The 12,500-nt window shown below is 32.3% G+C and overlaps 1 protein-coding gene across 2 annotated transcripts in view; it reads left to right on the top strand.

Moving 5' to 3' along the window:
- LOC106875855 (protocadherin beta-15) overlaps positions 1–12,500 on the top strand; it is a 124,531-nt gene that overhangs the window by 7,443 nt on the left and 104,588 nt on the right. For both annotated transcript variants that reach the window (XR_008265552.2, XM_014924152.3), the window contains exon 2: positions 5,776–8,224. Coding sequence is in view for 1 of the 2 variants with exons in the window: in XM_014924152.3 (XP_014779638.2) it covers positions 5,828–8,224 (2,397 nt within the window). In the remaining variant the exon portion in view is untranslated. The remainder of the gene's footprint in view (positions 1–5,775; positions 8,225–12,500) is intronic.

Below are 12,500 nucleotides of genomic sequence, written 5' to 3'. Positions count from 1 at the left end.
ATCACTAAAAATTTTTTTCCTATACTATAACTGCAGGCATCTGTAATCATAGAGTGCCATACCAAAGTCTGAAGATTCATGATTTTTTTTTGGAATAGCTACAGTAGTGATTTACTGCTGCCCTCTACTAGCTAACTTAAATTTACTTTGCTCATCTTCTGCTTTCCTGAACTTACACTTGAAGCACAGGTCTTATTTAACCCTGTAGCAGAGGCACTGTTCCATGTGATCTCAGGACATATTCACACACCTGTAGGTTTGTATAACACATGTTTTGGGGTCCAGTTCTTTTCAGACACTTCTATGCCTTAACCAAAAGACAGTCAGACTTACACAAAGTAAAATTTGACCCCCAAAATCCAGTGCATTATTGAATTTATTTACCATTATAAATATGCATGTATTTAATGGAAGCAGTTTGCAAGTGGTTACCATGGTGGATGTGCAGTGTTAAGCTGCAAGGAAATTTGAAAAAAGAGAATTATTTTGTCTCACTCTAATATTTATTACAAACATTTATCATTTCTAACACAGACACAAAGCCACTTATGTTTGTGGGGAGGGATATAGGTGATTAAACCAACCCCAATACCTGGCTGGTACTTTATTTTATCAATTTCTGAGTGTAAGGGATTGTTATTAAACATCAGAAGGCATTTTATTTAAATGTTCTGATTATTCTGTCTTCTTTAATGCAAATAATATTATTTCAAACATAGGTGCAAAACCAGAAATTTAGGGGCAGAGACAGTCAATTATATCAACCTCATATATTTTATTTCTATTGACTTCGAAGGAAAAACACAATGGTGATCTTGGCTGGATTTGAAATCAGAACATAAAGTTCTGCAATACATACTGCATTGCATTTTATCTGATGCATTAACAATTCTGCCAATCCACTACCATATACAAATAATAATAATATTAATAACTGTTTCAAATTTTGGCGCAAGGCCAACAATTTTATGAAAAGAGAATCAGTCAGCATCATTTACCCCAGAATATTACTGGTGCTCAATTTTGTCAACCCCAGAAGGATGAAAGGCAAAGATGACCCTGACAGAATTTGAACTCAGAGTTTAATGAGGTGGGAAAAATACCATTAGGTAACTTGCCAACCTAGTAATAATAATAATAGTAATAATAATGATGATGATGATGATGATGTCAATTTTCGGCACAAGGCCAGTAATTTGTGGGGAGGTGATAAGTCAATTACATCACCTCCACTGCTCAACTGGTACTTATTTTATCAGCCTTAAAAGTATGAAAGGCTAAGCTGAACTCGGCAGAATTTGAACTCAAAAGATGGATGAAATGCCACTAAGCATTTTGCCCAGTGTGCTAATGATTGTACCAGCTAACCATCTCATGATGATGACGATGATAGTAACAACAACAACAACAACAATATTAATGAGAAAAAAGGGAAGAGGATCATTTGTTGTGCATTTTTTGCATTTTTTATCTCATAAAAACAAGTTTATATATATTGCTTTGTTTTCTGCATATATTTATTCATATAGACAGATAGATATGAATGGGTATAAAAATATATTGCAACATATAAAAAAGGTACAAAATTCCATTTGTGCACTTAACTTACTTTACTAAATTTACATGCACATCTGCATGCATATACTTCTAATTATGTGAATATGTACATCAAAAAATTTTCCTATTATTCAATATACATCAAAATACTTGAAAAATGCTGTGTGTGGGGAAGGTTCTAATTTTTTTCTTTTTTTAGATTTTAAATGCAAAACAAAATACAATAATGTATTCTATAAGATCTTATTTTGTCATTAAAAGGAAGAATTTTTGCTAGTCAATGCTTTCAAATCATTATTGATCCCTACAGCTAAAACTCTTTGTTAACCATTAACATTTATCATAAGTTTCTCTACCTACATTGATAATCATTGCAAAACTACCATCAACGTTGGAAGGAACAATTTTTTTCTTTTTAATTTATTTAATGTCTTAGTCAATCAAGGAAGGGCAATGTCACTGACCTCCACCTTTTTGTATTCAGAGTCTCCATAACTGGTGGGAGATATAGAAGCTTTCCTTAAAATGGAGACCAGGCTCAAATGCTTGCAGCATAGTGAACTTTGTTAATGTCATCCAAGGACCAAGTTGAACTTGGATTAAATCTAGCATATAATGGACCTCCATACTGTTTCATTTCACTAAATTCCACTCACAAGGTACAGGTCAACCTGAAGCAATCATAGGAAATAATTATTCAATATGTTGTTTAGTAGGATTGAAATCAAAATCATGTGTTTGCTAAGTGGACTGCTTAACCACACAGCTTTGCTTGCGTTGATTGGAATTTGTTATAGATATTTGAAGTACTTAGTTACTAGAAGAGCCATGCTATGGAATAGAACCTGCATCTATGGAGTTACAATGAAAGCTTTTCATGATACAGTTATGCCTGCACCCATTAAAACTTCTTACCAGTGCTGAAACATTTTATTAACACAAGTGCTGTACAGCAAGATTGAACTCAACCATTTAGTTTTAAAGCAAACTTTTTAACTACACAGTCATGCCTGAACTCAATGAAACATGTTATTAGCATTGAAATATTTTGTTAATATATATGCCATGCAGTGGTATTGAACTCACCAACACTTGGTTGTAAAGCAAACTTCTTAACTACAAGCTATACCTGCACTTATTGAAACTCATTACTGGCAATGAAATATTTTGTTACCACATGGTACTTACTGACATTTTGGCTTTCCAAGGGTGAAGGCATATGCTCTTAAATTTGTTGAAGCTGCCGACCATTATTTATAGTGCTCATAGTGTTGATGCCTTAAGACATTAGGAGTGATATCTAGCTTTGTTTTATGGTTAGTGAAATCCATAAATTTTTACTGCAGGGTGGTGAAGAGAAAAGCTGTAAATATAGAAAAATAGAAAACTGCATTAAAGGACACTAGTCTTCAGAACCAATAATGATGATGGTGGTAGTGGTAATAATAATAATAATAATAATAATAATAATAATATAATAACAATAAATAGATAAATAAATAAAGAGTGAAAAAAATATTCTTGCCAAAAGCAGGAATTGCTTTTAAAAATGAAAAATTAATCATTAATATATGAAACAGAAATTTTAAAAGGTTTCAGTTCAAATCAGCATGAGTGTGTGTGTGTGTGTGTGTGTGTGTGTGTGTGTGTGTGTGTATGCATGTGTGTGTGTGCATGAGTGTGTATATGTGTGTGTGTGTGTGTGTGTGTGTAAAAGTATGTGTATGTGTGGGTAAGGAGAGGAGGGAAGGATGTAGGAATTTCTTTTTGTAGCAAGCAAATAATCAAAATATTAAATATGATAAGAAAAAAGAGAAAATAATAAAAGCAAGCATAAAAGAATCACAGTGAGTTAAATCCATTTCTCTGTTGATGTTTACGAACACCTGAAAGCTGTCGATAAGAGAAACAAAACTGATAGTCATAAGTTGTACAATGGGGAAAATATTTCCATTTTGCTCCTGGCAGAACAGCTTTTGTAGTCATGCAAGTTGTCATTCTATTCTGATGTTACATTATTGGCTTTGATAATAGAATATATGCCGTTTGAATTCCTTAATCGGTTTCAATATTAGTAAGACTCACAAAAACCTTGAGCTGACCAAATTTTCTTCAGTTCCTCCATGAATAGATTCCGCTTGTCTTCCGGACTATAAAGCTCTTTTGTAATGTATCTATTTAAGTCAAAGAAAATAACCCTACTCAGAGGGAATTTTCAATTTTCATATCAGAAGATTGCAAGAAATATTTCTGTCACTTATGGCTTCAAACAATATTATATTGGCAAGCAAAAACATAGAAATGCAATCTGGCAACGGGAAAGGTTACAATGAAATATATTTGACTGAAATAGAATGTTCCGGCTAAAATAATCAATTTCATGTCATTGCCATGATTGCAAACAATAGTATTGACACCATTAATGGCTTTAGCAATGTTTTCCTGGCATATTCCAACATTATGATTCAAAAGGGACAACAGTATAAACTATAACATATGTAAGGAATATAAAAGATGTCATTGTGCTCTACAGAACAAATTATTGCTTTCCAAATTATTGGATCTCAGTTCAATCCCATTTCGCTATTAATGTTTCACTATACTCAGAAGGGAAATATAGACAGGCAAGATGGAGATAACTAATCTATGCTACTTGCTAGTGTCCATTTTGTTTTCCTTTATTACATTTTTATTTCTTTGTATGTAGATATATATATTTTTTATTACATCTAATGTGATGTGTCTTCTGAGTTCAGTAAAAGTATCTATGTTTTAACAGTTAATATCTCCCAATATTTGAACATATTTATGTTATACAATTTAATATCTAGTAACATAATTTCTTCCACAACAGGTCACATTCTCACATTGTAATTGCTCTCTAGAGCAACTAATAAATCCTTTTTCTATCCTCCAAATTACAATTCCACTCACAATATCTCAGTAAATTCATTTCTATCATTTCAATAGCAAATATTCTTTCATCATTTATAATCTCAGTTCACTATGTCTGCGAGAGATTAACTAGCTCAATGCTTCCCAACAACAGTATATTATTTATCCCTAGCTTTGATTTTTTTTTTTTTTAGAAAGGAAGTGGAAGCAAAGATATCATTTAAGGTGATTTTGTAAACTTCATTTGTTAACAAGTAAAATAAATGATAATTTACAGGATTCATTATTCATACATCAAGTAGATCATTACAACTATTTATTTGTTAAAACAACAATATTATTTACTTAAATATATTTTCATAACATTTCTTGTGCATTTACATGTCAGTAATTAAATCAAAAAGGAATATCCTTCCATGAAATTTTAGATCCTAGTCTCAATACATCTTAATTCATAAAAAATAAAAAAAGAAAATGAAGTAAACTTTAAATTATTTACTTTACTTAGCTAATATCTGACATCACTTTCATTCTGTTTTTCAAAACCCTTTCCTGGAGAAACAGTCCCATTCTCTTCTCTACACTTTCTTCTTTGATATATGCATAAAATTATATAATTTAATTATAGAAAGAAAAAATATATATATTAAGTTCATAATTACCATTCATAATTACCAATGGGCTTAAGATGGTGTGAAGTGACAGCATAATTACCATGTTACCACAGACGAAATACTTTGTGGTATTTCTTCTGGTGTTACTTTCTGAGTTCAAATGCTGCCAAGGTCAACTTTACATTTCATCCTTTTGAGGTCAGTAAAAGTACAAGTTGAACTCTGGCATTGATCCTCTTGCAAGTGCTGGACTTATGCAAAAAATTTGAGAAAATTATTACAAATTGCTGAAGGTGGTGAGTTGGCAGAATCATTTTCCAAAATGCTTTAAATGCATTTCTTCTGGATTCTTACACTATAAGTTCAAATTCCCCTAACATCAAATTTGCCTTTCATCCTCAGTAAAAGAAATACAAGTTGAGCATTGGGGAAATACAAGTTGAGCATTGGGGTCAATGTAATCACCTATCCCTTTCAACTAAAACTGCTGGCCTTGTACCAATAAAGTTGAAACCATTTCAGCCCATTATTTTTGATAGGCTGGAATGGTGACATTCATGTAAAGATTACTTCAATATTTCATGAAATGTAACATTACTGTCAAAATTTCATGCAGTATAAACATCGTTGTCAAAATTTCATGAACTGTGACACCAAAGTCAAAATTTTTAAAGATTTTAATTCCTGTCATTTATATTATATTTTACAGATTCTTTGAATTGATTCTTTGTCTACCATCATCAACTTTCTCATTGACTAAAATGTGGATATATCTTTATATAATGTCATTTCTCCTGAAGATTTCTCAATGTGAAGACCTCATTTATCATGTAGAAGAAGGCAAGATGCCTGGTACATTAGTTGGTGACATTGCAGCAGACACACATTTGTTTGATCGCATACCTGTACAAGAGCACAATCTACTTTGGTTCAGCCACTTAAAAGAAACTATTATCAATGGATCACAGTTATTTAATGTCTCTAAGACAGGTAAACTTTACACATCTCAAATAGTTGATGCTGATGTTCTATGTAAATTCAACACTGAATGCTTCAAAATGGTGGATATAGCGGTCCGAAATGAAGAATCTTTCGTCAAAATATTAGAAATTAAAGTTGTTGTGGAAGATGTCAATGATCAACGACCTGAGTTCCCAGTCAAGCAAGTCAATATTCAATTTGATGAAACAGATGGCAAAGGAACTATAAAATTTGTTCCAACTGCTAAAGACAGAGATGTGAGTCTTATTAACTCACAAATTACATACCAGCTGAAGAAAGATATAGAAAAAACATTTTCATTATCAATTACAGAAAAGACAGATTCAACAATTAAACTTGGAATCGTTTTGGAAGGAGAAGTTGACAGAGAAAGGAAAGATAATTATAAGCTTCAAATTATTGCAACAGATGGAGGATCTCCTTCAAAGTTTGGTGTTTTGGATGTGCTAATAACTGTGATCGATGAAAATGATAACTCACCAATCTTTTCTCAGAATATTTATAATATTTCTATTAGTAACAGAAATGAACAAAATAAAGCAATTATAATATTATCAGCAAATGATATAGATTCAGGAGAAAATGGCAAAATCACATACCACTTTAGCTCAAAAACTTCAAATCTTGCAAAATCATATTTTCATTTGAATGAGAAAACAGGAGAAATAATTTTAAAGAAAAAAGTTCCTTTTGTATCCAAAAAGTCTTATAAATTATTTGTGGAAGCTACTGATGGGGGAAATCCACCATCGACTTCAACAGCTATTGTATTTGTTCATGTAAATAACAATGAAAACAGTGCTCCTGTTATTGATATTAACTTTATTTCAAAATCTACAGGAAACACTGCCATTATTTCAGAAGGAGTGAAAATTAACAGTTTCATAGCTTATGTAAAGGTCACAGATAATGACGTTGGAATGAATGGCAAAATTATATGCAATCTTCGTCATGATAAAATTCAGCTTCAAAGTCTAGGAAAGAAAAAATACAAATTAGTTGTAAAAAAATCATTAGACAGAGAAACAGAAAGCCATATTGATCTCACGATTTCTTGTGAAGACAAAGGATTTCCACCATTACAAACAGATCACAGTTTTTCAATCCAAGTTATGGATATTAATGATATTCAACCACAATTTACAAAAGCTACATTCAGGTTTTCAGTCTATGAAAATGAAGAACCTAAGTTCTCAATAGGTTTTGTCAATGCTACTGATCCAGATCTTGTTGCTGGATCTCAGTTAACCTACTCTCTTATAGGTTCTAATAGACATATTCCATTTTCCATATCTGATTTTGGTTTTATTTCAACTACTCAGTCACTTGACCGTGAAAAGCAAGATCTTTATCGGTTTAAAATAATGGCTAAAGACAATGGAATACCTTCTCTTAACAACACAGCTAACGTTGTTGTTGAAGTTATGGATAAAAATGATAATGCTCCCTATTTTACTTTCCCTAGTTTTAACCCTTTCAATTTAGATGTCCATTACCATCCACAGAGTAAGAGTGACATCACAACATTAAGAGCCTCCGACAGAGACAGTCATGTGAATGCTTTCCTCAAATATGAAATACTTGGCGGTAACAACAAGCAGTTATTTACAGTCAACCCTTACACAGGAGTTTTGTCATTCTCTCGAACAGTTTACCAAAATGATGCTGGATCATATAATCTGATATTAACTGTCAAAGACAACGGCATACCAGTTTTATCAGCAACAACTACACTGTCTTTGACACTTACTGTTAGCAATACAACAGCCAGAATGTACATCTCTGAAGACAGAGAGTCAGACAACAGAATACATATTAACTTGATGATTATTATAGTAGTAGCAGCAGTGATAGTTTCTGTTGCTATTGTTGTATCTTTCATTATGTGTATAATCCAAAGGAAAAGCACAAAGGATAGTCGATTTACTGGGAGTGTAGGCACACATAATGACATTTTAAATGAAAGGAGACAGTCTGAATATACTTGTGAAGAAATATCTCCTAAATATGATATTCCAATTACTATGTTAACTTGCACTGATAACTTTCCGACAACTCTAATAAGAGAGCCACACTCACAATATGAGACTAATCACTGTTGGGAAGGATCTTCCATAGGGAAACACAGCAAAACTATTTCAAAACGGGCACACCCTGTAAGTAGCTAATTTATTTTCAATTCCATTTATTGAAGATGTTATTTGTTTTTTCTTTCTTTTTTCCTTTTCCTTTCATTTTCTTGTGATTCTATTGATGATTGCCAATCATGAATTTCTGTGTGTTTTTTTCTTGTTTTTAACTTGCAAGATAATTGCTACATTTCTCTGTAATTAAAGAAAATTTCAATTAACTATAATTCCTTTAATATCACTTTTGACCTCATGAAATGTTTCTAATATTTATTGACTTAATTTATACGTGTATCTGTGTATTAGTGTTTATAATTGTATGCATGTGTGTGTGTGTGTGTGTGTGTGTGTGGTACATACACAAACATAGATATTTATACACAAATGTGTGTATGTATATTTCCATGTCTGTCTATTGTGTCTGTCCATGTTTCTTTGTCCCTGCTCCTCTCTCTCTCTTTCTCTTTCTCTCTCCTCCTCCACTCTCCATATGTATGTGCATGTGTATTCATATTTATATTTATATATGTATCTATCTCTACATGTTTACCCACTTATCCAGCTCTGTCTATCTGTTTCTGTCTCTTGTTCTCTCTCTCTTTCTCTCTCTCTCTCTCTCTCTCTCTCTCTCTCTATATATATATATATATATATATATATATATATAGAGAGAGAGAGAGAGAGAGAGAGAGAGAGAGAGAGAGTTGACTGAATTTTCTCTGTTGCTGTATCTAGCAGATGATGAAGACTATAAGTGGAGAGAAATTGTAAGATTCATTCATCCCCGTACCAAGATGGAAAATCATAAAAATGATGAATATATTATATGTGTACGAGTTAATTTACATGTATGTGTGTGTTTCTGTGTGTGCATGACAATGCTTAATTTTGTCTGTCTTTGTGTATCTTATAGATAGATGTCAATGTATAGCTAACTCTATTGTATATGTATATATATATATATATATATATATGCATTAAAAATTTGTGTATGTATGTGTTGAAGACGACTGGGTAACAGCATAAAGAAAGCCATCATAACTGATAGAAGCATTAATGTCTTGACTGACATAGGAAACATTCTGGCACAGCAAAATGTCACAAATAATAGAAAACTCACTGAAGACAATATATAACAGCAGCTTCTAGAAATTGACAACAGACAATGGTAACAACTTACTGCTAAAGAAAATTCTTACACAAGTATATTGTTTAGTTTTCCGAAACATGTAGGATTTCCGAATGATGAACATAGCCAATGGGAGAATTAAGAAGAACGATTATGCCCTGGATTTGAATAACTGATCTAGAATATTGATCCCAAATTAGAAAATGTTGCTGATGCTAGTTTAAGATTGATTTATAAGGAGGCTTCTTTACATTCTGAGTTCAAATCTTACCAATCCAACTTTTGCTTTTCATAACTCTGGAATCAATAAAATATTAGTAGTGAAAATCCGAGTTCTCATTCTGAATGGACATTACTCTTCCTAGGAAAATTAAAACTTTCCGATCATTATATCAGAAAGGTATTGTTTGTTGTAGATGATGATGGTTCAAGGCAGATATAGATAAGGAAGCCATTTGAAGAATGTGGCCTGTAGATGTATTGTGTGAAATGATGATTTAGTTTTAGGCAAATCCTCGAAATAAAATGAAAAGTCAGTTGATATAACAGAAATAAAGAATTTATTGATATACATTGTACTAGACTGGGTCTGAAATGGTTAAGCACTGCCAGAGGCACATCAAAGTCTCTACTTTGTCGACTTCTATCTCGAAGTAATTACTTCTGTCTTATCAGTAATCAATTCAGATCTACGATTCACGTATATTCATATTATCATTGTGGCAACTGTCAGGAGATAAGTATAATTACTCACTGGATGGTGTAAGTATAGGAACTAGATATGTATAAAGATGCAATAGTTATATGGATATGGTATTGAACTACCTGTACGCAGGTCACAATTTCAACTTCATTACTAAGAGCTTCCATTCACCACTCTCTCTCTTTTTCTTTTAATCTTTTATGTGTTTCAGTCATTGGACTACAACCATGCTGGGGTACTACTTTGAAGAGTTATAGTCAAACAGTCGATCCCAGTACTTAATTTTTTAAAGTCTGGTACCTATTGTATCAGTTTCTTTATGTCATTTTGTAAAGTTACTGGGATGCAAACAAATCCACACTGGTTCTCAAGCAGTGGTGGGGTTCACAAACACAGACACAAAGAAACACACATGCTTCACTCACAGGAGCTTGTCCAAGGTGCCGTGCACTAGGACTGAACCCGAGCCACCATGATTGCAAAGAAAGCTTTATAACCTCATGTCTATGCCAATCTGTTTGAGATAGGTGTTGGTGGATTGACAAAAATAATAGAGTGACAAATCGAAAATAATTCTTGTCATATATAGTTGTAACACTTTACTTCTATGTTTAACTCTTTGGTATTCAAACTGGCTATATCCAGCCCAAATATTCTATCTGTTTTTTGGTTCAAACTGGCTAGATCCAGTTTCTTACACCCACTCTACATTATCATTCTAAAAAATAAATAATCATAGCATTGAAATCTCAAAGTCATAAGATAATGCAAATGCCATAAGATAATTCAAAACAATTTTAATAAATAAGGATTAAATTCAACAGAACAATTTAAATGCAGAAGAGTTAAATACTACTTGGGATAGTTTAGTCTCTCATTCTTTTGGATTTGATCAAATAATATGCTAGGTAAGTTTTTGGTCAATTTATATTCTTATAAAGCACCCCATTAATTGTAACTGGAACTAAATTAGTATTCAAGACAAAATCATTTTGAAATATTATATACCAAGGACTGACTGCTTTTTGTAGAAGATATTACATGTAAGTCATGAAAGAAAGTATCGTTTTTCAAAGAATTCCTTTAGCCTTATCAATATCTATTTACTGGAAGGCAGTGAGCTGGCAGAATTGTTAGTGCACTAGCCAAAATGCTTAGTGGCATTTCGTTTGTCTTATCATTCTGGGTTCAAATTCTGCCAAGGTTCACTTTGGCTTTCATCCTCTTGAGATTGATAAAATAAGTACCGGTTGAGCACTGAAATCGATGTAATCAACTTCACCCCTCCCCCAAACCTGCTGACCTTGTGCCAAAATTTGAAACCAATATTTATTTATTGAACATGGTATTTTATTTGGAATATACCTATGATTTTCCATTAGACATTTAAAAGGTACTTGTGTGTATTTTTCTCTGTCAACCAGAATAATCTATCTGCAAAGGCTATTTCTTCCTTGTATCCTTCCAAGTGACTGCTGTTAAAGCCTACATCATCAGCATATAGGAGTCCCCAGGGACAAGCAATCTTAAACTTCTCTACATAGGAGCAGTCTAAGAACCAAGCCTTAAGGGGCACTAACTTGCACTGCCAACTCTTACTGTGCTAAATACATCTCTGTTGATGACATGCACTGCTCTCAAAAACTATTCATTTACTCCTAATTTATAGATCATAGAACTCTATCAAAGGCCTTCTCCAGATTAACAAAAGTTAAGTACAGAGGCTTACTCTTTACTAAGAACTTTCCTTGCAGCTGTCTCCTTATGAAGAAAGCATCAGCAGTTCCCCAGTCTAGTACATATCTGAACTTATCTTATCTAAGCAGTATATTGAACAATAGTTACAAGACTTCTTCAATATCATCTTACATAAAAGACTTTGTTCTTAAGAGATAAATCAAACAATTAATTATTCAGATGTATTTGTTTAAAATTTCATCTGCTTCCTCCTTACCTCTGTAAAGTTGTTAATTTTTTATTTATTTTTTTCATACAATTCCAGTGATCATGAAAGCATGACATTATCATATTACCTTTCAGGAGAAATTACAGTTTTTTATACTGTAAATTCATCCATTCTTGTTACCTGTGTTCAATTCTTTCTTGTTTGATAAGTTGTTTAATAGATTTTAAATAGAATATTCCCATGATATAAGGGAAGCCTCTCTGTATATTCTTTTCTTTTAGAACTATTTTTAACATTTTCAAATTTCATTTTATTTGTATAGGAAAAAGAAAGTAATTTTAATCATTCCATCATCTGTATAAAGTTCTTGTGGAGGTTGAACCCTTTCCTTCCACTTCTCTTAATGTACATTATATTGATTATTTTTAACTACCACTTTTCCATGGCTTACATCTTGTGAAAGAGAAACAGAGAAGAAGAGAAAGAAAATCTTTTTCATGCACAGTTTATAAATTACTGTGTTTTTTTGCACTGCTCTTTTGAATATTGATAGTTTTATGCAAAT

Source organism: Octopus bimaculoides, chromosome 14, assembly GCF_046866305.1.
Source record: "Octopus bimaculoides isolate indiv1 chromosome 14, ASM4686630v1, whole genome shotgun sequence".
NCBI lineage: Eukaryota > Metazoa > Mollusca > Cephalopoda > Octopoda > Octopodidae > Octopus > Octopus bimaculoides.
The sequence above is the reverse complement of the archived record's forward strand: the minus strand, read 5'-3'. Positions and strand labels throughout refer to the sequence as shown.